Source organism: Pseudophryne corroboree, chromosome 1 (genome assembly GCF_028390025.1).
Source record: "Pseudophryne corroboree isolate aPseCor3 chromosome 1, aPseCor3.hap2, whole genome shotgun sequence".
Taxonomy (NCBI): domain Eukaryota; kingdom Metazoa; phylum Chordata; class Amphibia; order Anura; family Myobatrachidae; genus Pseudophryne; species Pseudophryne corroboree.
Genome location: NC_086444.1, coordinates 1,045,942,788 through 1,045,970,761, shown reverse-complemented (window position 1 = coordinate 1,045,970,761; position 27,974 = coordinate 1,045,942,788). Strand labels below are relative to the sequence as shown.

The 27,974-nt window shown below is 46.1% G+C and overlaps 1 protein-coding gene across 1 annotated transcript in view; it reads right to left on the bottom strand.

Annotated features, from left to right (window-relative positions):
• Positions 1-275: 275 nt before the first annotated feature.
• The window catches only part of FGL1 (fibrinogen like 1), a 71,898-nt gene continuing 44,199 nt past the window's right edge, over positions 276-27,974 (bottom strand). The window contains exons 5-8 of the mRNA XM_063950467.1: positions 10,622-10,719; positions 7,144-7,232; positions 5,859-6,046; positions 276-565 (exon numbers count right to left, since the gene is read on the bottom strand). Of these exons, the coding sequence (XP_063806537.1) occupies positions 406-565; positions 5,859-6,046; positions 7,144-7,232; positions 10,622-10,719 (535 nt within the window). The 3' untranslated portion in view covers positions 276-405. The remainder of the gene's footprint in view (positions 566-5,858; positions 6,047-7,143; positions 7,233-10,621; positions 10,720-27,974) is intronic.

The window sequence follows — 27,974 nt, the reverse complement described above, 5'->3', positions numbered from 1 at the left end:
GAGAAATGACCCTTTGCACATTGCACCAATATGCTAAAACAAGAATAATGTTGTAGGATGATATTTTGATTTCATTTAAATAAACAAAATGCTGTTATGATTGTGCATTTGGGCAGGAAACATATGTCTCATACCAAAATGATCTGAAAAAAGCACATCCAGCACAACTGCAAAAGTGGTAGCATAGAGCGTATACTTGATAAAAGCTTCCCAAAGTAATAAGTAGACATGCCCCTATGTATCTATGTATGGCGAGGCAGGAAAATACACATATCTTGAGGGTACTAAACAACCTTTAATGACCTCTGGTTAAAAATAACAGACAGTATAAATCTATGCACTGATTCCACATTATGACCGTGCTGCTGTGTAAATCTCGGGAAAAGCAAAGGTTATTAAATCCACTTAAACAAGATTTGACACAAAGCTTGCAGACCTAATCTTCATGGCGACATATTTGAGGGAATACCACCATCCGTGCCAGGTGTACCAAACAATCCCGTCATCTGTTTTGGATGTATAAGGTCCATTGTAGTACAAGCCATTTAGGTTGGCAGAGTGACACCTGAAAGAAATATTATAGAAACATGAAATGATATACCATGAATGTGGATTATATGCTCCTTGGAAGAATAACACAGATATTGCTATAGTCACTTGAGAGAGACACCTCATCCAAGGAACAACTTGTACACCAAGAGGAAGAAAAAGACGAGACTTACTATCCAAATAGTGTGTGCCTGCAATATATTGTTGTATGTCTGTTTGGATACTGCAGCATTACAATATGTTCATCGTGTTATGAAAACCAATAAGTTTAGAGGCAGTTATAATTATGTTCAAGAAGATTTAATAAATGCCATCACTCCTGGTAAGAGCAGCTGCAGCAGAGGGCTATGGGGGTCATTTCGAGTTGATCGCTCGCTGACGTTTTTCGCAGCGCAGCGAACAGGTTACTACTGCACATGCGTATGCACCGCAATGCGCAAGTGCGTTGTACGGGTACAAAGCAAATCGTTGCTGGGCGATGGATTTAACGAAGAATCCATTCGCACAGCCGATCGCAAGGATATTGACAGAAAAAGGGCGTTTGTGGGTGGCAACTGACCATTTTCTGGGAGTGGTTGGAAAAACGCAGGTGTGTCCAAGCGTTTGCAGGGCGGGTGTCTGACGTCAATTCCGGGACCAAATGGACTGAAGTGATCGCAAGGGCTGAGTAAGTCCAGAGCTACTCAGAAACAGCAAAAATCTTTTTCACCCCGCTCGGATGCACATGCGATCGCACACTTGTAAAGCGAAAATACACTCCCCTGTGGGCGGCGACTATGCGTTTGCACGGCTGCTAAAAGTAGCTAGAGAGCAATCAACTCGGAATCAGGGCCCATGTGTCAGAGCTTATCATACTGGGATCATTTATACTTTAGGACAACCTCATGCCCAAATTCTCCCCGTGTGTGCGTGGGTTTTCTCTGGGTACCCCAGTATCCTCCCACAATCCGAAAATATACTGGTAGGTTAATTGGCTCCCAACAAAATGAACCCTAGTGCAGGGGTGTATTTAGGGGCCCGAGCGCCCCTGGCAAAGTAAAGGACTGGCGATCCCCCCCTTATTTGAAATAGGGAAGGCACGTGTGCCAAAAAAGGGGAATGGCCACTCAATAGTACCCCAATTCAAATTGCACCACAGTGGCCACGCGTGGCCTCACAATTTTATATATATAATAATATCAAACTATAAATATATAATCACACCCCCTACACATGCGCACACACACAATTAGCAGTCTTACTCACAATACCCACAGTAGTTCTCCTTACACATAATGTCCCCAGTATAGTGTCAGATGCACATAATATCCCCCAGTATAGTGCCAGTTACACATATGCCCCCACAGTGCCAGATACACATATGCCCCCACCGAGCCAGACACTCGTATGCCCCTACAGTGCCGGACACTCGTATGCCCCTACAGTGCCGGACACTCGTATGCCCCCACAGTGCCGCGCACTGGTATGCACCCACAGTGCCGGACACTCAAATGCCCCCACAATGCCAGATACACGTATGCCCCCACAGTGTCAGATACACATATGCCCCCACAGTGCCAGACACACATATGCCCCATGTTGATTTTACTATTAAAGGCAGCACTTTTACGTAGATTCACTTTAAAAGGCGACAGCTATCCCCCCACCCCCGTGTAGTTCCTCAACAGCAGGGATGCCCATTAATGATCAAAGAATGCAGCAGCAGCAGCCACTGTAATTGGCGCCGGGCTCCAGCACCGCACCACAATACAGGCAAGAAACTCAACATAAACTACACCCCCCAGCAGCCGCTGCTGCATACTGTGAACATTACTGGGCATCCCTGCTGGTGAGGAACTACACGTGGGTGGGGGTATAGCTGCTGCCTCAAAAAGTGAATCTACCTACTGCCCGCGGGTGGCACCTCTGGACGGCACCCCCCCTTGGCTGGCGCCCTTGGCGAGTGCCATCCTGGCCAACAGGAAGATACACCCCTGCCCTAGTGTGTAAGTGTGCATGTATACACGTGCAGACTAGATGGGCCAAGTGGTTCTTATCAGCCGTCACATTCTATGTTTCTAAATTGTTGTATTTCCATCAGTCGTTATTTTAGAATAGATGTATTATTATTGCATCTTGTCCTAATTTATATAGATATCATAACTGATCATTCTACCATAATAAACATATATATTGCTAATATTTTCTGTATAATTAATTACATGCAAAAGTATTGAGCTACTAAAGCCACAGTTATCTCACCTGTTATATGTTACAACATCTCATGGTGTTAACACTTTTTTATTATACCAAATGTGCATAATCTAAACCATACATATTCTCCACTTTGCTGTTTCAATCAATAAACACACCAGTGTGTAACATGTATCAGTAAATTACTTCTAGCGTGTGTGATTCCTGTTGTTAATAGGGCAGGAGTTTTCCCGACTTTCCCCTTGATGTTCCTGTTTACGGGTACGCCTCAGAAGATTTGTAATTTATCTGCATCTGGTTATACACTACACATATCTTTACACCAGCAGGTGTCACACTGTAAACCTGCGATAAGAGGGGCAGATGTACTAACCCTTCTAGAGTGATAAAGTGGAGAGAAATAAAGTACCAGCCAATCAGCTTCTGTCATTTTTCAAACACAGCCTGTGACATGGCAGTTAGGATCTGATTGGCTGGTACCTGTCCAGATTCTAGTGAGCAGCCCCGCTATTCGGACACTGTCCTGCTGTCCCACCCATGGCCACAGTGACGGATGAGGAAGGGGGGTAGTGGTGGTGGTTTTCAGCTTTAGGGGGGGAGTTTGGGGGGAGCCTATGTTCACCTGCTACTCTGCACAGCATGAAACAGACATTGGGGTCTATTCAGACCCGAATGCAGCTGCGCGTTCCTACGCAGCGGCTGCATTCGGGCCTTCAGTGCGCGTGCCCTTGCTGTAGGGTGCATGCGTGACCCTTCACATTGTTGTCGCATCTTTGAAGGATGCGGCCACATTATGACAGACAGTTCAGGCCATTTGGGGGGTGGGTGGGGGAGGCAATCAATTGTTGCCTGGGTGGGTCGGGACCGTTTTCGAGATGGCTGCGTGACATCAGGCTGCACTGTCAGGGGTCATCCATAGTTCTGATAATTGCGGACGCATCAGGAGGCGGCCCCACACATGCTGGGCGGCCCTCAGCATGTGCAGAAATAAACGCACATGCAGAAATGAACGCAGAAAAGTTGGAAGGTATAGAATAGTATATCTTCCCCGTGGGTCTATGTACTAAGCCTTGGAGAGAGATAAAGTGGATAGAGATAAGGCATTGTGCTCCTAGCTGTCATGTTACAGAAGATGTTTCAATAAAGACAGGTGCTGGTTGGTTTGTAATTTATCTTCCTCCACTTTATCACTGTAAAGGCCCGTACACACTGGTCGATATATCGGCTGTTCTCTTGAACGGCCGATATATCGCGGGACCGTCTGCCAGTGTGTACGGCCGATACGTCTGTGAACTCTGTCGTTCACAGACGTATCGCGTCGGCCGCGCAGCACAGCCGACGGCCAATATATCTACCGATAGATTGGCGCGTCGCTGTGTGTGTACGGGGCGGTCGGCCGACCGCCCGTACACATGCTGCGGCGGCCGGCGGTGATTGACAGGTGAACTGGGCGGGCGTGTGTACACGCCCGCCCAGTTCATGACGTCAGTCCCCGACGGATCGAGCAGTGTGTATGCTGAACACACTGCTCGATCCGTCCATAGATATATCTGCAGATCAATTGATCTGCAGATATTTCTGTTAGTGTGTACCCACCTTAAGTAAGGCTTAGTAAGCTAAAAAGACCCTATGGGGGAGATGTATGAAGCAGTAAACAGAGTGGAGAAGTGAGCCAGTGGAGAAGTTGCCCTTGGCAACCAATCAGCTTTGAAGTAACGTTTATCAAGTGCATTCTATATAATGATATAATAATATATTTATATAATTATATGTGGCTCACTTCTCCACTCTTTCACTGCTTCATACATCTCCTCTCCTTACTGCAGTTACAGGAGGAGTTTTCGTTGCTTCTGTTTACAGCAAGTCAGCAGTTTACTGCATTAAGGGGTATATTTACTAAGCAGTGATAAGAGCGGTGAAGTGAGCCAGTTGGAGAAGTTGCCCCATCAACCAATCAGCACTGAAGTAACATCTGTAATTTGCATACTATAAAATTATACAGAGCTGCTGATTGGTTGATGGGGAAATTTCTCCACTGGCTCACTTCTCCGCTCTTATCACTGCTTAGTAAATGTACCCCTAAGGCTGTGTCATAGCAGTGTGGTTATAGATCCGGGGGTATCTGGGGAGAGCGGTGCAGTAGGGTGCAGTATATCAAGTAGAGTTTGGCAATGCTAAGCCAGTTATATTTTATATCAAATCACGGATATCTCTACAAAGTCTCCGAATTTTGGGGCATCTCCATTCAAGGCTGCCAAGAGATTGGGCAGGCCCCAATACTGTGGCAATGACTACAGTAAATACCAAGGCACTCTGAATATTTCCAGGCCAGGATAATCTGTGAGACAGCAGTCTACCAATTCAATATTACACCATAATATCACTGATGTCATTCTTAACACATGCAGTACAAGAAGAAACCAATGTGTATAAATATTTAAGAGTGGTCTATCATTTTGCTAGAAAGCATTGACGTCACAGAGAATGCTTTTACAATACAACCATTAAACGCCTGTTACACACCTGTACTACTCCTAGGTGACTGGTGATATTGGTATCTCCAAAGTGATGACCTCAATTTTACCAGGATGCAGTTAATTTACCGGCAGTCAGGATCCCGGTGGTTAGGAGACCGACGTCGGAATCTTGACAGCCGGCGAAATGCTGCCGGTCGGAATCCCATCCAAATCCCCGAATTCCCACTCGGGTGGTGGTCCACGCCACCACCCGAGGGGGAATATAATAGTATAGCGAGCTAAGCTCACTACTGAGCCCAAAGAATGGTGAACGCAGCATGCCCGCGAGGGAACTCGCTGTGCTCACCACCGAGTTCCAGACCGCCGGTATTACATACCGGACCCATTTTAACAACCTGTTCTGATAACTTCATTTGTGACTTTACAGGGTCTCATAAGGATTCCAAGGCAAAACATAACTGAAAGCTGAACAGGAGAAACAGGCATAATGTAATAGCAAATTACTGCATCACAAATGATCAATTGTGTGACTGTCCTTATGTATAACACTTCCTCTACCCACCAGAAATTAATTTGTATGGAGGAAGAACTCTAGCCTTACTGAACCAGTCAACTTCCCTTTCAGTACACAGATGTTACCTGTTATACCACCATCCTCCTTTATCCTCCACAGCACAATTCTCCTCATAGTTATCATTGTCTCTGTCCTGGGTACTGAATTTCATGCCGTTGTGGTTTGCCCACCACTGAACTTCTGGGTTGAAACCTCCAGTAAGTGAGTCTCCGGCTGTACCAGAGTACTCTCCACAGCTTATCTGGTAAGCGCTCTAGGACACATGAACAAAGTAGAGGGTGACGTAATGTGCATAAATATAACTATGACATTTGTGACAGCATCATTAATCTTTATTAAAAGAAACAGTAAGAAGCGCTGCCAGCTACCATTGATTATGTCTTCTATGGATTAACACTGGGGTGCAGAAGGTGCAGCTCTCCTGATTCCTGTGCATTTAGGCAAACATTTCCTTTGACTGTCTTACAGAATATTGCTAAAAAATATATGCTTATTGCCAAGGTTACTAATACTATATATACTTCTCGGAAGGTCTGGGAGCATCCCGAACTTTAGGGAGACCTCTTGGACTCCGGAGAAAGCAAGCAAATCTCACAGGAGACATAAGTGTTTGGCCATGGCTCTGCCTCCTTTACCTCACCTGACCGCACATCACTGATACAAAGTTTAGCTATCACAAGATGTGTGTTGGTCTGCACCAGTAGCATACAGTATGTATATACTATCACAAGATGCATTATTAGGCATATGTTCCAGTTTACAGGTTTGCTGCTATACATTTACTTTGTCTATAGAATTCAGTATGCATTCTCTGTTAGGTTTCAGTTCAGAGCATCAGAGGCAATTATTTACCTTATAAATGAGAATGGTAAATTATAGCAAAGCAGGTAGCATAAGCTGTGCATTGTCAATCAGCGAATCACAGGCTGTTTGCTAGGACTGATGAGTGCAAGTCTAGGCTGAATGCAGTAAGGGTGGACTCGCGTAACTGTGACACAAGACATGCCTCTTAGGAGACGTATCTCTGGAGGGAGCTGGAGGGCAGGTGCAGCGATGAGCAATGGCCATGATGATGATGATGATGATGATCAACAACATTAGCTCTCAGTTTCTGAATGGGTATTGACTCCTCCAACGGATAAATAATTCATTATATTATATGAAGTTCCTCTGGGACTATGGCAGGAAAGAAATGTCCCATTGGCTTTTAAATATGTATTAATTGAAGTACTTTGTAGAGGAAACATGGTTGGGACTATGGAGATGTACAGCAATGGGGAGCAGAGGTGGTTAGCAGGTGTGACATTCTGTGCGGCTTCTGTATGATTCCTATATATTGCCCTCTATTACCTCTTCATCACCAACTCTGAAGCTTTTATAGTCAGCAAATCTCCTTTGTCCTTCAAAATCCACAAGGTCAATTCTAAGAATGTAGTCATCTGGTCGAGTAAAAATAAGAGTAAACATTAGTAAAATGAAAAAAATATATATTAATTTCTTTTTTTCACAGGAGCAGGATCTGCCCTGCTAGTGTTCTAGTCTGTACTGGACAGATACATACGTGTACACAAGAAACAAAGGACTGTCATCCAGATTAGTGGATTTAGGTCCTGATTTATGAATAGTCTGTTTCCCAAAATACAAGATACTCTAGGTGCCTGTAATCAGTAGATTATCTCTGTAACCTGTGAGGAAAATGCTAATCTTTATGACACAAAAGTCTAAAGGCCAGTACTGACGGCCCGAGTTGGGAGAGATGTGTGCTGAAACGCGATGTGTGCTGAGCATGCGGGTGGAGATGGGGGGGTGGCGCTCATTTCACCCAGCGGGTGAAGTGAGCGACCCGCTAGATTGGCCAATCTAGCACCAGCCATAGCGATGCGCGGGGCTGCGCATCGCTATCGCTGAGGGGGCATACACACGGAGAGATCGCTGCTTAAAATCTAAGCAATCTAGTCAGATTGCTTAGATTTTAAGCAGCGATCGCTCCGTGAGTACCGCCCTTAAAGGGCATATTTATCACAATACGCATCAAAGATGCGGATGGGATGGGATAAATTCGCCCGAATCTGCATTACGATACTTGAATACATTGCAAAAATTCAATGTATCACATATCACATGCAGGGATAGAGCTTGTAAGAATGTTCTGTCCCTGCAAATCTCTTCCCCACACTTCTCAGGGAATATGTTACAAAATATACCCTGAGAGTGTGAGCGCAAATGCATCACCAGCTACCCTTCCCAAGCCCCTACTGTGACCCCCTTCCCTCTCCCCTGCTAAGCTAACACTTACCTTACGCAGCTGCACCCAGGGATCGGTGTCCAGCTCTTCTCTCAGTGACCCCGGACAGCTGTACAGTGCTGTAAACTGAGATGCTAACTGGTAATTTCACAGCATCAGCTAACTAGAGAAGGGGCTGGAGACCGATCACTGGGTGCAACAGCATGCACTATGCAGGTAAGTTTTATTTTATTATTTTCTTTCAGCAATCAGCCTGTTGTGTAGTTAGACACACATGGCTGATCACATGTGTCGGCTTCTTGCTCTGTTCTGTCTGTAACAGTAGAGCAGAAGTAGAGGACCTGGAGGGGAGCCAAAATGTTTGCAGACCAATAGTATGAGATGGGTGGGGCTAGCGTGTACTCTGCTAAATATGGAGCACGCGTAGGCACCTAACTTTATGGAGCAGTACAAAAATATGATTTCATTTTGCTAAGCGAGGTTATTAAAACAAGTTAAAAGCAGCAGCTCAGAGTTGGCAGAGATAACATTTTGTCCTATATCTTCCATTGCGCTTTAACGGAGAAGAGCATTATTAGGTGCCCTTTTCCCAAAGCAATAAACAAACTATTACATGCAGGATGTCCCCAAAATCTCATTATTTATTTACGATAAATTAGGATAAACTGAGACATATGTTCAGTATACAGAGAGGGGGGGGGGGTGCTCAACCACCCCCCCTCGCCCCCGGTATGACCCCAAGCACATTGACTAATACCTGCAACAATACCTGAACCTATCTGGTAATAGAATTTCAGAGATATTTGTTACATGAATTTGCAAATACATGGAAAAGCTGCTCAGCCACGTCAAGGCTTCTCTGATATCAGCAGTCCTACACTACCTAATTACATTGTCCACATAGGGCCATGTGATTTGTCTACAGTGATTGAGATGCTACCACTGTTTGTTTGCATGTGTGAGAAGGCAATGAATGGGAGCAGCATTTTGAAGGCATGCTGGTCCTTGTAGTGCTAATGGGAGATCTTAGGGGTGGCTCTCAGGTAAGCAAGTCCTTAATCTGGATGTCATTTTGTATGAGCCCTGATCATGAGGCCTTACTGTAGAGAAATTACATGGTCCTATGTGGGCACTGCTATTAGGTAGTATAGGACCGCTGATATCAGAGAAGCATTGATGGGGATCAGCAGCCTTTCCATGTATTTGCAAATTCATGTAGCAAATATCTTTGAAATTCAATTACCAGATAGGTTCAGGTATTGTTGTGGGTATTAGTCAGTGTGCTGGGGGGATAGTGGGGGGAAGCACCCCCCCCCCCTCTGAATGCTGTTTGCTGTGACCCCTCCCCTTTTCTAGCACCTGATAAGTATCTCCAGTATGTTCAGTATGTAATGAGAAAACCTGAAATATTTTAATGAACAAAAGGCGTGGGTATTAGTTGTAGGAGACTAGTCTTTATTTCACCTTTACAGATTTTCCAGCCGCGCACAGCACAACTTCCAGCCCTCTGGTCTGCTTCCCCCCCCCCCCCCCCGCCCATCTCCATGGAAATGGAGACGTGCCGCAAATCCATGCCTCCTGACTCGCGGCATGCCCCCATGTGCCATGTTGCATGCTCCCGCCCGTCTCCATGAAAACGGAAGCGTGGTGCAAGTCCACGCCCCCTGACACAAGACACACCCCGTCGGTAGTGTCCGCATGCCCCCTTTCATGGTACGCATGTACCAAAGGTGCGCGCATGCACGCACATGCCAGGGACGATTTCGGCCCCCAGTCCGTCCCTGTTGTGAACCTAGGTGTAAGGTGGTCCTGGGTGGACCATACAGGCCACCGAATGAAGAACAAAGTCTTGTGCTATGCCCATACGGTAAGCTTTATCAGTTCCAACGACTACACACAAACTATTACTTAATAATTATAACATCCTGGGCCTAGAGCTGTGGGATAGCAGATTATAAAATCAGTCCACTACGTATAACAACAGATAATGTGATCTTGTACTACCGCCAACTGACTCTGATGAGAACTTATTGTTTCAATTTAATGTGAAGAGACTTAAACAAGGGGGCAATTCAGACCTGATCGTTAAAGTGCGTTTTTTGCATCCCTACGATCAGGTAGTCGCCGCCCACAGGGGGAGGGTATTTGCTGTGTGCAGGTTTGCTATCGCATTTGTTGGAGAGCTGCACAAACATGAGTTTGTGCAGTCTCTGCTCCGCCCAGGACTTACAAAAACGCACAGCAGCGATCAGATCTGAATTACCCCCCATGTGAGAACCAGCATGATCAAGGGCAAACTGATTCATCCAAACTTGCAATCCACCTTTATTAACTGGTCAAAAATCGTATAAATTCTAGCAATTTTTTAAAATTTTCATAATGATTTGAGAATCAGTTTAAAAAACATGTGGTAATTTCTAGTAACTGTAACCGGTTGTGTGATAAAGATAAAGAACTAAATGAACAATACTCAGTTCCAAATTTGTAGGGATCAAAATACCATGTTGAGTCAAATATAATAAAATACTGAATTTTCTGATACCTATCTATAATATGCAGTACACATGTATTTATTTAATGTACCTTGTGATGTCAGGTAATGCAAGTTGTCATTCCCAAGCCAGTATTCTCCCTTTGCTGTAATGAAATCACCAAATCCTTGTTTATAGTCAGTCCAGTTCCTTCATGACAAACATACACATAGAAACTTTAATGTCAAGCATTATGTCAGTCAGCATGCACACACACATATATATTATGGTACTGTGTGGAAAAGTGTGGCATGACTACTTTATTCAAGCTGAGTACGGGTTCCTGGTGCTTACGATGCCTGCATTCACATAACCGACATCTGTATCTTGACGCTAAAATTCCCGGTACCTAGAAGTTGAGTATCCTAACCCTCTCCAAACCCTACCCCCAACCATCCCTTCCCTAATCCTAACCTCCCTTCCCGCAGCCTAAACCTACTGCCCCCCCCCCCCCCCCACCGCCCACCCCGCAGTCTAACCTTAACCCTCCCCCTGCAGTCTAACCCTAACTCTCCCTTCCATACTTATGTTTGGGATGTCAACTGTCAGGATTCTGGCATCGGGAATCCAGCACTGGTGTTCTGACCACCGGAATCCCGGACGTCGGGATGCCATCTACATCCCCTTTAATAATATAAGCTCTTGACTTATAGTACATGAATACTTTTGTCTGGGTGCCTACAGAAACAAGGTTCAAGGTGTTATCACGACTAGATACACCATGCTGGTTTCCCCATCATCTTCACTTCTTACACACCATGACAGAGAGGAAAGCCAAATGATTTTTCCCCTCAGACACAATGAGGGTGATTAAATTATTTTTCCCAGCAGCTACCACTAAGGGGTGCAAAATGGAGCTATTAAATTGTTGCTCTGTTTAGATGCCTTTTATCTGCAGAGGTAATATTTCTTCTCGCATCCCCCCGAGCAGTGAGAAAAAATGTTCACTAAGTGGGGACTTTGGGCGCCCAAAGCAGAACTTTAGACGGGTGCAAATTCCCCTTTTATTATGGGAGAAGGATTTTGTTCCAAAGCCAAATAAGCAATAAAATAACTTATACTGTATACAGCAATCAGAATAAGTAACTACCAGCGAAACAAGATCATGGCAAAAAATTCAAGACAATGTAATTTTTGCAATAAGTCTTTGCTACAACAGCCTAACAGTTTTCCTATCTTACTGGGTGCTTGTAAGGCCTAAATCCCTCTGGCACTCTATATCCCAGTATTCCCCTATACCGGTAAGTATGTACAGTACATTGATTCATTATACCTTCTATTCGTCATAACACAAGACACATTCAGAAATGTATGCAACACTTTCCACAGCAGCTGCCAACAACATAAGCATAACACTTAAACTAAATAAAATAGGGTTTCTAGGAAAGTATACCAATCTTTACCAAAGGACAATGTAGTACAGGGTGAGTATCCCATATCCAAATATTCCGAAATACAGAATATTCCGTAACACAGAATTTTTGGAGTGAGACTGAGATAGAGAAACCTTTGTTTTCTGATGGCTCAATGTACACAAACTTTGTTTCATACACACAGTTATTAAAAATATTGTATTAAATGACCCTCAGGCTGTGTCTAATGTGTATATGAAACATAAATGAACTGTGTGTATGTACACAAACTTTGTTTAATGCACAAAGTTTTTTAAAATATTGGCTAAAATCACCTTCAGGCTGTGTATATAAGGTGTATACAATATGAAACATAAATACATTCTGTGCTTAGACTTAGGTCCCATTGCCATGATATCTCATTATGGTATGCAATTATTCCAAAATACAGAATAATCCGATATCCAAAATACCTCTGGTCCCAAGCAATTTGGATAAGGGATACTCAACCTGTATAACAGTAGATACAAGGTGGTAGTCATTCCAAAGAAAATGGTAACAAATCTGTGCTAAAAAGCAGTGGCGTCATAATCAGATTAACATAACATTAGTAGTAATATTTTTTGAAAGGTAAAACATTAGTAAAAAAGCAAAATAGTCGTTTCATATAAGCAAGTATTTCTCTATTAATAAGAAGTTCACCGCGACATTAGTGAAAAGCAGAACAGTCTTTCTATAAATTAATTTACTTAATTCCCTCCAGTGGCTACATACTGTAACTACATATTGCCACATATATATATATATATATATATATATATTTAGTTATATCTGTAAGGTGCAGGTCTTTAGAAGTGGAGATGTTGCCCTAGGCAACCAATCAGATTCTAGCTATTATCTTCTGTAAGGTGCTAGATAAATAAGTAGAATCTGATTGGTTGCTATAGGCAACAGCTCCAATTCTAAAAACCCACACTTTAGTAAATACACCCCTTAAGCTATGTACACTCCAGGACGACAAAACAAATTATGCATTGTTGTCAGTGACGGGACCCGGCATCTTGCTAATGCTGGCAGCGAGGCCTTGTTCACATTTTACTCAAAGGCGTAATAAGGCCCGGATTTTACTGTGGGACTGGGGGGGGGGGGGGGGGAGCCCCAAGAAAGCATGTTGCATAGAGCAGCACGGGTGGCAGTGGCATTACTACCAGGTGTCACCCTCCAGGTGTGACGCCACAATGACGACTCTTCCTCAGGGTGCTGCACTGTGACATTATGTGCAGCACACGGCTCCTGTCACAGTGTAGGAGACAGCAGTGCAGACAGATGATTCTCCGATGTCAGCCCAACATCTTTGGGAATGCTGGGTACGCCCCCAGATGATGAACATGGGGTCGGGCATTGGGGCCATGTCCCCTTCCTGTGAAGACACATCTCCTTTTCACGAACATGGGGACATCTCAAGGGCATCAGGTGTCACTGACCCAAGAGACGCCCCTGAATTTTTTTTTTGGGGGGAAGGTGTGTGTGTGTGTGTGTGTGTGTGGGGGGGGGGGGGGGTGATGGCGCTATAATGCAGGTGGTAGTGCAGTTTTAAACAGTGACTGCATTCTTTACAAATCTCACACCATTATCTGCTCTGTGCATTATGCTTGTACAGTCTCCCTACTTACATGTAGGTGTTGCTATATTCCAGTAAACAGGGCCCTCTAAACATTTATGTAATTAGTAGTAGTAGCAGAGGCGTAGCTAGGGTTTTCGGAGCCCAGGGCAAGATGGAAAATGCACCCCCACCCAAAAAAAAAAACCATCAAAAGAAGCATGTGCTCGTGCCGAAGAAATGGTCGTGGCCACACCCCAGAAGGGGTGTGGCCACTGAACATGGCCCACAGTGCCAGTTACATTGCCCCACAGTGACAGATACAATGCCCCACAGTGCCGGATACATGCCCCACAGTGCCAGATACATGCCCCACAGTGCCAGATACATGCCCCACAGTGCCAGATACATGCCCCACAGTGCCAGTTACATGCCCCACAGTGCCAGATACATTGGCCACAGTGCCAGATACATTGCCCCACAGTGTCAGATACATGCCCCACAGTGCCAGATACATGCCCCACAGTGCCAGATACATGCCCCACAGTGCCAGATACATGCCCCACAGTGCCAGTTACATGCCCCACAGTGCCAGATACATTGGCCACAGTGCCAGATACATTGCCCCACAGTGCCAGTTACATTGCCCCACAGTGCCAGATACATGCCCCACAGTGTCAGATACATGCCCCACAGTGCCAGATACATGCCCCACAGTGCCAGATACATTGCTCCACAGTGCCAGTTACATGCCCTTACTGTGCCAGTTACATGCCCCACTGTGCCAGATACATGCCCCACTGTGCCAGTTACATTGCCCCACAGTGCCAGTTACATTGCCCCACAGTGCCAGATACATTGCCCCACAGTGCCAGATACATTGCCCCACAGTGCCAGATACATTGCCCCACATTGCCAGATACATTGCCCCACAGTGCCAGATACATGCCCCACAGTGCCAGTTACATGCCCTTACTGTGCCAGTTACATGCCCCACTGTGCCAGATACATGCCCCACAGTGCCAGTTACATTGCCCCACAGTGCCAGTTACATTGCCCCACAGTGCCAGATACATGCCCCACTGTGCCAGATACATGCCCCACTGTGCCAGTTACATGCCCCACTGTGCCAGTTACATGCCCCACTGTGCTCCCCCCCGGTCACTCACCGTTTGTGTTGATATGTGAGGGGAGGAGAGCGCAGAGCATCTCCTTCCCCTCACCGCTCCAGGTCTCCGGCGGCTGTGTGGCGCCGGTTCGCTAGCCAATCAGAGCTCGCTGACAGGCAGCCAATCAGGAGCCGGTCCGCAAGCTCTGATTGGCTAACGCCGCCGGAGACCAGACACATGCATCGCTGCTGTCAGCGGCGGTGAGGGGAGGGAGAGACGCTGCGCTCTCCTCCCCTCACATTTCGGCGTGACGGGGGCGAGTGGGGCATGATGCCCTGGCCGCTGGCGGCACACCCCTCTCCTGGGCCTGCCAAGGCGCCCAGGGCACCTGCCCCTCTCACCCTACCCTAGTTACGCCTCTGAGTAGTAGTAGTAATAATAATAATAATAATAATAATAATCTTTACAAATGAACACTGAAATAAGGATTGGTTTATGTATGCCTCATACTTTAGGAAAATAAAATAGTATTTTACCTTTGGCTGTGTCCAATGCCCCTTGGAGCAGGTACTGTAGGCTGCATATCATTACAGACACACCTGTCCTTATGGCAAATGCATCTTCTGTACTCGCTAAAGGGTGGGACACAACAAAGACAGAACATGCTGTGTAACAGGCAGTGGCGGATTTACCACTATGCACGTGAGGCACGTGCCAAGGGGTGCCACCTGAGGGGAGAAGCTACACCGCAGGCTGCCTCATCTGCATCAGAGTAGCTGCTGATCATTTGATCCTACTTTAATGTAGCAGCTCCAGCAGAACAGTCAGCTGTCCAGCAACAGTGACAGCCAGGATCAGTTATGATGCAGGATTGGTAAAGTTCATGTTAAAGAGGGGTGCAGTAGATCGCGGAAGGTTGGAGCTACCTACTGCTGGATCCTGGAGGCCTCAGTTCCCCAGGTATCCTGATGGGGGCAGAGCCAGAGCCTGCTGTGTTTCTGCAGAGCCGCCTGTCACATATCTGCATCTTTTATTATTATTATTACATTTTATTTATAAGGCGCCACAAGTGTTTGGCAGCGCCGTACAAAGGACAGCACAGGGAGACAAACTTAGCATTACAGTAAATAAATAACAAAAATAGAGTACATAGAGTAAGAAGGGGGCTGGAGAGACACAAGGATCTGGAGATACAGAAGGAGACTGTAGAGACACATGCGGGCTGGAGAGACACAAGAGAGCTGGAGAGACACAAGGGGACTGTTTATGCAGAGCTACCTGTCACAGCTACATAGTTCATACATTATTATGTTGACTTGTTACTAGAGATGAGCGGGTTCGGTTTCTCTGAATCCGAACCCGCACGAACTTCATGTTTTTTTCACGGGTCCGAGCAGACTCGGATCCTCCCGCCTTGCTCGGTTAACCCGAGCGCGCCCGAACGTCATCATGACGCTGTCGGATTCTCGCGAGACTCGGATTCTATATAAGGAGCCGCGCGTCGCCGCCATTTTCACACGTGCATTGAGATTGATAGGGAGAGGACGTGGCTGGCGTCCTCTCCATTTAGATTAGGGTTGAGAGAGAGAGAGAGAGATTGACCTGAGGCTGTGATACTGTAGAAGAGAGTGCAGAGTTTAGTGACTGACGACCACAGTGACCACCAGACAGTGCAGTTGTTTGTTTTATTTAATATATCCGTTCTCTGCCTGAAAAAAACGATACACACAGTGACTCAGTCACATACCATATCTGTGTGCACTGCTCAGCCCAGTGTGCTGCATCAATGTATATATATATCTGACTGTGCTCAGCTCACACAGCTTATAATTGTGGGGGAGACTGGGGAGCACTGCAGTGCCAGTTATAGGTTATAGCAGGAGCCAGGAGTACATAATATTATATTAAAATTAAACAGTGCACACTTTTGCTGCAGGAGTGCCACTGCCAGTGTGACTAGTGACCAGTGACCTGACCACCAGTATATATAATATTAGTAGTATACTATCTCTTTATCAACCAGTCTATATTAGCAGCAGACACAGTACAGTGCGGTAGTTCACGGCTGTGGCTACCTCTGTGTCGGCACTCGGCAGCCCGTCCATAATTGTATATACCACCTAACCGTGGTTTTTTTTTCTTTCTTTATAGTCATACTAGTTACGAGTATACTATCTCTTTATCAACCAGTCTATATTAGCAGCAGACACAGTACAGTGCGGTAGTTCACGGCTGTGGCTACCTCTGTGTCGGCACTCGGCAGCCCGTCCATAATTGTATATACCACCTAACCGTGTTTTTTTTTTCTTTCTTTATACATACATACTAGTTACGAGTATACTATCTCTTTATCAACCAGTCTATATTAGCAGCAGACACAGTACAGTGCGGTAGTTCACGGCTGTGGCTACCTCTGTGTCGGCACTCGGCAGCCCGTCCATAATTGTATATACCACCTAACCGTGGTTTTTTTTTCTTTCTTTATACATACATACTAGTTACGAGTATACTATCTCTTTATCAACCAGTCTATATATTAGCAGCAGACACAGTACAGTGCGGTAGTTCACGGCTGTGGCTACCTCTGTGTCGGCACTCGGCAGCCCGTCCATAATTGTATATACCACCTAACCGTGGTTTTTTTTTCTTTCTTTATACATACATACTAGTTACGAGTATACTATCTCTTTATCAACCAGTCTATATATTAGCAGCAGACACAGTACAGTGCGGTAGTTCACGGCTGTGGCTACCTCTGTGTCGGCACTCGGCAGCCCGTCCATAATTGTATATACCACCTAACCGTGGTTTTTTTTTCTTTCTTTATACATACATACTAGTTACGAGTATACTATCTCTTTATCAACCAGTCTATATATTGTATATGCCACCTAACCGTGGTTTTTTTTTTCTTTCTTTATACATACATACTAGTTACGAGTATACTATCTCTTTATCAACCAGTCTATATATTAGCAGCAGACACAGTACAGTGCGGTAGTTCACGGCTGTGGCTACCTCTGTGTCGGCACTCGGCAGCCCGTCCATAATTGTATATACCACCTAACCGTGGTTTTTTTTTCTTTCTTTATACATACATACTAGTTACGAGTATACTATCTCTTTATCAACCAGTCTATATTAGCAGCAGACACAGTACAGTGCGGTAGTTCACGGCTGTGGCTACCTCTGTGTCGGCACTCGGCAGCCTGTCCATAATTGTATATACCACCTAACCGTGGTTTTTTTTTCTTTCTTTATACATACATACTAGTTACGAGTATACTATCTCTTTATCAACCAGTCTATATATTAGCAGCAGACACAGTACAGTGCGGTAGTTCACGGCTGTGGCTACCTCTGTGTCGGCACTCGGCAGCCCGTCCATAATTGTATATACCACCTAACCGTGGTTTTTTTTTCTTTCTTTATAGTCATACTAGTTACGAGTATACTATCTCTTTATCAACCAGTCTATATTAGCAGCAGACACAGTACAGTGCGGTAGTTCACAGCTGTGGCTACCTCTGTGTCGGCACTCGGCAGCCCGTCCATAATTGTATATACCACCTAACCGTGTTTTTTTCTTCTTTCTTTATACATACATACTAGTTACGAGTATACTATCTCTTTATCAACCAGTCTATATTAGCAGCAGACACAGTACAGTGCGGTAGTTCACGGCTGTGGCTACCTCTGTGTCGGCACTCGGCAGCCCGTCCATAATTGTATATACCACCTAACCGTGGTTTTTTTTTCTTTCTTTATACATACATACTAGTTACGAGTATACTATCTCTTTATCAACCAGTCTATATTAGCAGCAGACACAGTACAGTGCGGTAGTTCACGGCTGTGGCTACCTCTGTGTCGGCACTCGGCAGCCCGTCCATAATTGTATATACCACCTAACCGTGGTTTTTTTTTCTTTCTTTCTTTATACATACATACTAGTTACGAGTATACTATCTCTTTATCAACCAGTCTATATATTAGCAGCAGACACAGTACAGTGCGGTAGTTCACGGCTGTGGCTACCTCTGTGTCGGCACTCGGCAGCCCGTCCATAATTGTATATACCACCTAACCGTGGTTTTTTTTTCTTTCTTTATAGTCATACTAGTTACGAGTATACTATCTCTTTATCAACCAGTCTATATTAGCAGCAGACACAGTACAGTGCGGTAGTTCACGGCTGTGGCTACCTCTGTGTCGGCACTCGGCAGCCCGTCCATAATTGTATATACCACCTAACCGTGGTTTTTTTTTCTTTCTTTATACATACATACTAGTTACGAGTATACTATCTCTTTATCAACCAGTCTATATTAGCAGCAGACACAGTACAGTGCGGTAGTTCACGGCTGTGGCTACCTCTGTGTCGGCACTCGGCAGCCCGTCCATAATTGTATATACCACCTAACCGTGGTTTTTTTTTCTTTCTTTATACATACATACTAGTTACGAGTATACTATCTCTTTATCAACCAGTCTATATATTAGCAGCAGACACAGTACAGTGCGGTAGTTCACGGCTGTGGCTACCTCTGTGTCGGCACTCGGCAGCCCGTCCATAATTGTATATACCACCTAACCGTGGTTTTTTTTTCTTCTTTATACATACATACTACTACGACATCTCTTTATCAACCAGTCTATATTAGCAGCAGACACAGTACAGTACGGTAGTTCACGGCTGTGGCTACCTCTGTGTCTGCACTCGGCAGGCAGTCCGTCCATAATTGTATACCACCTAACCGTGGTTTTTTTTTCTTTCTTCTTTATACATACATAGTTACATAGACATCTCTTTATCAACCAGTCTATATTAGCAGCAGACACAGTACAGTACGGTAGTTCACGGCTGTGGCTACCTCTGTGTCTGCACTCGGCAGGCAGTCCGTCCATAATTGTATACCACCTAACCGTGGTTTTTTTTTCTTTCTTCTTTATACATACATAGTTACATAGACATCTCTTTATCAACCAGTCTATATTAGCAGCAGACACAGTACAGTACGGTAGTTCACGGCTGTGGCTACCTCTGTGTCTGCACTCGGCAGGCAGTCCATAATTGTATACTAGTATCCATCTCCATTGTTTACCTGAGGTGCCTTTTAGTTGTGCCTATTAAAATATGGAGAACAAAAATGTTGAGGTTCCAAAATTAGGGAAAGATCAAGATCCACTTCCACCTCGTGCTGAAGCTGCTGCCACTAGTCATGGCCGAGACGATGAAATGCCAGCAACGTCGTCTGCCAAGGCCGATGCCCAATGTCATAGTACAGAGCATGTCAAATCCAAAACACCAAATATCAGAAAAAAAAGGACTCCAAAACCTAAAATAAAATTGTCGGAGGAGAAGCGTAAACTTGCCAATATGCCATTTACGACACGGAGTGGCAAGGAACGGCTGAGGCCATGGCCTATGTTCATGGCTAGTGGTTCAGCTTCACATGAGGATGGAAGCACTCAGCCTCTCGCTAGAAAAATGAAAAGACTCAAGCTGGCAAAAGCAGCACAGCAAAGAACTGTGCATTCTTCGAAATCCCAAATCCACAAGGAGAGTCCAATTGTGTCGGTTGCGATGCCTGACCTTCCCAACACTGGACGTGAAGAGCATGCGCCTTCCACCATTTGCACGCCCCCTGCAAGTGCTGGAAGGAGCACCCGCAGTCCAGTTCCTGATAGTCAGATTGAAGATGTCAGTGTTGAAGTACACCAGGATGAGGAGGATATGGGTGTTGCTGGCGCTGGGGAGGAAATTGACCAGGAGGATTCTGATGGTGAGGTGGTTTGTTTAAGTCAGGCACCCGGGGAGACACCTGTTGTCCGTGGGAGGAATATGGCCGTTGACATGCCAGGTGAAAATACCAAAAAAATCAGCTCTTCGGTGTGGAGGTATTTCACCAGAAATGCGGACAACAGGTGTCAAGCCGTGTGTTCCCTTTGTCAAGCTGTAATAAGTAGGGGTAAGGACGTTAACCACCTCGGAACATCCTCCCTTATACGTCACCTGCAGCGCATTCATAATAAGTCAGTGACAAGTTCAAAAACTTTGGGTGACAGCGGAAGCAGTCCACTGACCAGTAAATCCCTTCCTCTTGTAACCAAGCTCACGCAAACCACCCCACCAACTCCCTCAGTGTCAATTTCCTCCTTCCCCAGGAATGCCAATAGTCCTGCAGGCCATGTCACTGGCAATTCTGACGATTCCTCTCCTGCCTGGGATTCCTCCGATGCATCCTTGCGTGTAACGCCTACTGCTGCTGGCGCTGCTGTTGTTGCTGCTGGGAGTCGATGGTCATCCCAGAGGGGAAGTCGTAAGCCCACTTGTACTACTTCCAGTAAGCAATTGACTGTTCAACAGTCCTTTGCGAGGAAGATGAAATATCACAGCAGTCATCCTGCTGCAAAGCGGATAACTGAGGCCTTGACAACTATGTTGGTGTTAGACGTGCGTCCGGTATCCGCCGTTAGTTCACAGGGAACTAGACAATTTATTGAGGCAGTGTGCCCCCGTTACCAAATACCATCTAGGTTCCACTTCTCTAGGCAGGCGATACCGAGAATGTACACGGACGTCAGAAAAAGACTCACCAGTGTCCTAAAAAATGCAGTTGTACCCAATGTCCACTTAACCACGGACATGTGGACAAGTGGAGCAGGGCAGGGTCAGGACTATATGACTGTGACAGCCCACTGGGTAGATGTATGGACTCCCGCCGCAAGAACAGCAGCGGCGGCACCAGTAGCAGCATCTCGCAAACGCCAACTCTTTCCTAGGCAGGCTACGCTTTGTATCACCGCTTTCCAGAATACGCACACAGCTGAAAACCTCTTACGGCAACTGAGGAAGATCATCGCGGAATGGCTTACCCCAATTGGACTCTCCTGTGGATTTGTGGCATCGGACAACGCCAGCAATATTGTGTGTGCATTAAATATGGGCAAATTCCAGCACGTCCCATGTTTTGCACATACCTTGAATTTGGTGGTGCAGAATTTTTTAAAAAACGACAGGGGCGTGCAAGAGATGCTGTCGGTGGCCAGAAGAATTGCGGGACACTTTCGGCGTACAGGCACCACGTACAGAAGACTGGAGCACCACCAAAAACTACTGAACCTGCCCTGCCATCATCTGAAGCAAGAAGTGGTAACGAGGTGGAATTCAACCCTCTATATGCTTCAGAGGTTGGAGGAGCAGCAAAAGGCCATTCAAGCCTATACAATTGAGCACGATATAGTAGGTGGAATGCACCTGTCTCAGGCGCAGTGGAGAATGATTTCAACGTTGTGCAAGGTTCTGCTGCCCTTTGAACTTGCCACACGTGAAGTCAGTTCAGACACTGCCAGCCTGAGTCAGGTCATTCCCCTCATCAGGCTTTTGCAGAAGAAGCTGGAGACATTGAAGGAGGAGCTAACACGGAGCGATTCCGCTAGGCATGTGGGACTTGTGGATGGAGCCCTTAATTCGCTTAACAAGGATTCACGGGTGGTCAATCTGTTGAAATCAGAGCACTACATTTTGGCCACCGTGCTCGATCCTAGATTTAAAGCCTACCTTGGATCTCTCTTTCCGGCAGACACAAGTCTGCTGGGGTTGAAAGACCTGCTGGTGACAAAATTGTCAAGTCAAGCGGAACGCGACCTGTCAACATTTCCTCCTTCACATTCTACCGCAACTGGGGGTGCGAGGAAAAGGCTCAGAATTCCGAGCCCACCCGCTGGCGGTGATGCAGGGCAGTCTGGAGCGACTGCTGATGCTGACATCTGGTCCGGACTGAAGGACCTGACAACGATTACGGACATGTCGTCTACTGTCACTGCATATGATTCTCTCAACATTGATAGAATGGTGGAGGATTATATGAGTGACCGCATCCAAGTAGGCACGTCACACAGTCCGTACTTATACTGGCAGGAAAAAGAGGCAATTTGGAGGCCCTTGCACAAACTGGCTTTATTCTACCTAAGTTGCCCTCCCACAAGTGTGTACTCCGAAAGAGTGTTTAGTGCCGCCGCTCACCTTGTCAGCAATCGGCGTACGAGGTTACATCCAGAAAATGTGGAGAAGATGATGTTCATTAAAATGAATTATAATCAATTCCTCCGCGGAGACATTGACCAGCAGCAATTGCCTCCACAAAGTACACAGGGAGCTGAGATGGTGGATTCCAGTGGGGACGAATTGATAATCTGTGAGGTGGGGGATGTACACGGTGATATATCGGAGGGTGATGATGAGGTGGACATCTTGCCTCTGTAGAGCCAGTTTGTGCAAGGAGAGATTAATTGCTTCTTTTTTTGGGGGGGGTCCAAACCAACCCGTCATATCAGTCACAGTCGTGTGGCAGACCCTGTCACTGAAATGATGGGTTGGTTAAAGTGTGCATGTCCTGTTTTGTTTATACAACATAAGGGTGGGTGGGAGGGCCCAAGGACAATTCCATCTTGCACCTCTTTTTTCTTTTCTTTTTCTTTGCATCATGTGCTGATTGGGGAGGGTTTTTTGGAAGGGACATCCTGCGTGACACTGCATTGCCACTCCTAAATGGGCCCGGTGTTTGTGTCGGCCACTAGGGTCGCTAATCTTACTCACACAGTCAGCTACCTCATTGCGCCTCTTTTTTTCTTTGCGTCATGTGCTGTTTGGGGAGGGTTTTTTGGAAGGGACATCCTGCGTGACACTGCAGTGCCACTCCTAAATGGGCCCGGTGTTTGTGTCGGCCACTAGGGTCGCTAATCTTACTCACACAGTCAGCTACCTCATTGCGCCTCTTTTTTTCTTTGCGTCATGTGCTGTTTGGGGAGGGTTTTTTGGAAGGGACATCCTGCGTGACACTGCAGTGCCACTCCTAGATGGGCCCGGTGTTTGTGTCGGCCACTAGGGTCGCTAATCTTACTTACACAGCTACCTCATTGCGCCTCTTTTTTTCTTTGCGTCATGTGCTGTTTGGGGAGGGTTTTTTGGAAGGGACATCCTGCGTGACACTGCAGTGCCACTCCTAGATGGGCCCGGTGTTTGTGTCGGCCACTAGGGTCGCTAATCTTACTCACACAGCTACCTCATTGCGCCTCTTTTTTTCTTTGCGTCATGTGCTGTTTGGGGAGGGTTTTTTGGAAGGGCCATCCTGCGTGACACTGCAGTGCCACTCCTAGATGGGCCCGGTGTTTGTGTCGGCCACTAGGGTCGCTAATCTTACTCACACAGCTACCTCATTGCGCCTCTTTTTTTCTTTGCGTCATGTGCTGTTTGGGGAGGGTTTTTTGGAAGGGACATCCTGCGTGACACTGCAGTGCCACTCCTAGATGGGCCCGGTGTTTATGTCGGCCACTAGGGTCGCTTATCTTACTCACACAGCGACCTCGGTGCAAATTTTAGGACTAAAAATAATATTGTGAGGTGTGAGGTATTCAGAATAGACTGAAAATGAGTGTAAATTATGGTTTTTGAGGTTAATAATACTTTGGGATCAAAATGACCCCCAAATTCTATGATTTAAGCTGTTTTTTAGTGTTTTTTGAAAAAAACACCCGAATCCAAAACACACCCGAATCCGACAAAAAAAATTCGGTGAGGTTTTGACAAAACGCGTTCGAACCCAAAACACGGCCGCGGAACCGAACCCAAAACCAAAACACAAAACCCGAAAAATTTCAGGCGCTCATCTCTACTTGTTACAATTGATATTATTTAATTTCACAATTCATCCAAAACCATATATGGTATACTGTATATCTTGTTGTTTAAAGTATGTCTCCATGCTTCTCCATGTTGCTAATGCTCCAACCAGTTGCTAATGTCAGTGACATTGAATTCAATAAATAAATAAATAGATAGGAGATAGATTCAGCAAATAGTCTATTAGTTTGTAAGAGTAAAGAAAGATATAATCTGCCAATGTACCTATTATGAGAGGAATGGCCGGAGCCGGCCCTAGGCATAGGTGAGCTAGGCCAATGCCTAGGGCATTTGAAATGCTTAGGGGCACAATCAGATTCTGCTAATTAAAATTATATGCGTTATGCCTATATCCTGTGTGTGACTGCAGCTGTATCTGCATACGAAATGCTACATTAAAGTGTATTTCTGGAAATCACTGTAACGTAGCATTTCATATGCAGATACAGCCAGTCGCACACAGTATATAGGCATGCTACATATAATTTTAATCAGCAGAAACTGCTTGTGCATCCTAGCCATATAGCAATGCAAATAAGATCCATTTTCAACAACAAAGGCGGCCAACTTTTTGGCAAAAAAACACATCTCCTGCTGGATGGCGTATTGAGGCAAGATGTATGAGGACACATCTGTATCCAAGCAGAGACAGAGGTCACAGTATTAGTGGTGTGAGTGCTGTGTGCGGGTGGGTTGGTTGTGCAATAGTGTTCAGCATATGTGTAAGGGGCATTATGTGTGTCATGAGTAAAAATGCATTAATAATATGCAGCATATGTGTAAGGGGCACTATGTGTGTCACTTTGTGTATAAGGGCATTAATAATGTTTGGCATAGGGGGGCGTGGCCAGGCTGTGGAGGGGGGAAGACGTGCTAATCCAGTGCTCCTGACCACGAATACATTTATTGCCCTCTCGGCACCTGTTACAGCCCTGTAATTCACACCTCAGGGCTGTCGAGCCCCCGCTGATTGCGGTACGGTGGGTTGCGGAGCCGGCGGGTGCCCCTGAGACCCGTGCGGGTTGTGGCCTACCTACTTAGCAGAAGCCGGGGGCTGGAGTGGTGCGGCGCCCGGACCGGAAGTGCCGCGGCGGGATCGTGAGCGGGAACGCGGCGGTGGATCAGGGTCTCCGGGCTGTCTCCCCACGGTGCGGTCTCCCCACCTGCAGCGAGCCGGCCGGGGCCGGAGGGCTCCCCCGGCGCAGATTGCGACCCCACTGGGTGGCCGGATGGGGCGGGAGAGCGGGTCCGCGGCTGCGCCGCTCGATCTGTCTGCGGCTGTCACTGCAGCTGTAACTAGCCGGACTGCGGGCACTAGACCCGGCGGAGGCGGTCGTGGTCACAGTAAACAAATCCACTGACACCACCACTGAATCTGGAGGACATTTCTTCTTCCTTCCCCAGAGGCCTGTGACAGGAATCCAAAGCCGCCATCTTGCTCCCTGGCAAGCAGCCAGAGCAGAGGAGCCCGGGATGGAGCCGTAAGTCTGCAATTTGACCTGCCTGGGCCGCTCACCTGATACTCAATTTACAGACTGTGTCCTTTCTTTTATTTCTTTAAAAAAAAGATTTCTTATCATTATGTCCAAAAACAAGAAAGTTACGCAAGCCCCTACTAACTTCTTTGGATCAAAGTCGAAGGGCCCGCAGAATCCCAACATGCCCACAAACTCCCCTCCTTCTCCATGCTCGTCGGAAGCGGGTATCGACCCTCAGATTCAAGCGGTAATGTCAAGCCTACTGGAGGGAGTTCAATCTGCGTTTAAACAGGAACTCTCTAACGCTATTGCAGAATTCAAATTGGACCTAACAGCTCTTGGTAACCGAACGGATGCATTGGAAACAAAGACTGATGATCTCTGCCGCTCCCAACATCACATTGACAGAGAGCTCACTAGATTGCACGAAGAAATGGAGACACTTAAAGAACGACAAGAGGACCAAGAAAATCGCTCGCGTAGGAACAACTTACGCATTCGCAATGTTGCGGAATCAGTCCTCGGCCCATCGCTGCCGTCATTCCTGAGAGAATTCTTCATACACCTCGTACCAGACCTCACAGACGAAGAGTGTCTCTGTGATAGGGCTCATAGAGCACTCCGTGCAAAACCTTTTCCCACTCAACCGCCCAGGGATGTTATTGTCCGTTTTCATTATTTCCGTTCAAAAGAGAAAATCCTGTCCTCTATCCGAGACTCCCCAGAGATCCTGTTTAAAGGTATGCAGTTACAAGTCTTTCAGGATTTAGCTCCCTCCACTATCCAAAAACTACGGGACCTCCTATCGGTCACCCGAGTCCTGCGACAGCACCAGATAAGATACAGATGGGGATTCCCCTTTCAACTTCATGTTTCAGTCAACAACTCCGTCCATTCTGTCAAAACTTTGACCCAAGGGCAGGAACTACTGGCAAAGCTTGATCTCCTCCCAGTGTCCTCTGCGGTCGATACGGCGACCTCATCTTCTAAATCACTACACCCTCAGCCTGACTGGACAAGGGTGACCCGCCAGCGCACTGTGGACAGAGATCCTCCTTGAACTATGGGGATCCCCCGCTGCTGTTTGCCCTCACTATATCGGAGCTGTGCCTCCATGCCCTGCAATGTGCGATGGCTGACGGAGGATCTGACCTCCATCCAAAATCCCTTGTCGTAACTGTTTTTGTTATTGTTGTTACTGTTAAGTTATATTAGTTTGGACTCAAGTGGTATATATATTTTTTTTCTCCATATACGCTATCTACGTTATAATACATTTCTATGTCGGTCTTTCTCCCTCCTTTGTCCATTGCCCCCCCCCATCACCCCCTCCCAGTCATTTTCTCTCCCCCCCTCTCCCCTTTTTTCTCCCCCCCCTCCTTTTTTTTTTTTGTGTGTGTCTGGACACAGTCCTATACGTTATATATTATGTTCTCTAAAGCTGTAAAGTGGCCACGGACACACTCAATTCTTATGGTCCAGGTAGTCTAGTCTCTGTCGCATGGTACCTCAGTTACCCCCCAACACTCCCTTTTTGTTGTATACATTGTTGTTTATGCAGTTCTCTTCTCCTGCGGTCCTTGAATGGGACCCACAATTTCAGGGATTTTTCCCCGTTTGGGTTCTTTCTTCTCTACGTTTTTCTTTTCCTCTTCTTTTTCTGGTCCTTTTGCTCTTTCTTTCTCTCCTTCCCGAGGGGTGGCCCCCACCTGGCTCATATTGTACTTTATTTGGTCGTTTTTTGCAATATGTCGTACTCCCTTATGTGAATAGCCATGTCCCTTAAAATATTTTCGGTCAATGTAAATGGCTTGAACTCTCCTAGGAAGCGTACTGTGTTTCTGAGTGCTTGCAGGCGAGAAAAAGCCGATATAGCCTTTCTCCAGGAAACACATCTCACTGGTTCCCATACCCGGCTTAGGGGTAAATGGTTTTCACAGTCCTACTTTGCCTCGGCGGACTGTAAAAACGTGGTGTAGCCATTTTAATTCACCGTAATATCCCGTTTATCCACTCTAAGACTGTGATGGACCCAGACGGACGGTTTCTTATGGTAATGGGTACCCCCCGCTCTGTGACTCTCACTTTGGTCTCCACATATGCTCCCAACCATGACCAATCTCTGTTTTTTTACTCTCTGTCTAAACGCCTGTCCAAAGAAGCACAGGGAAGCATTATTAT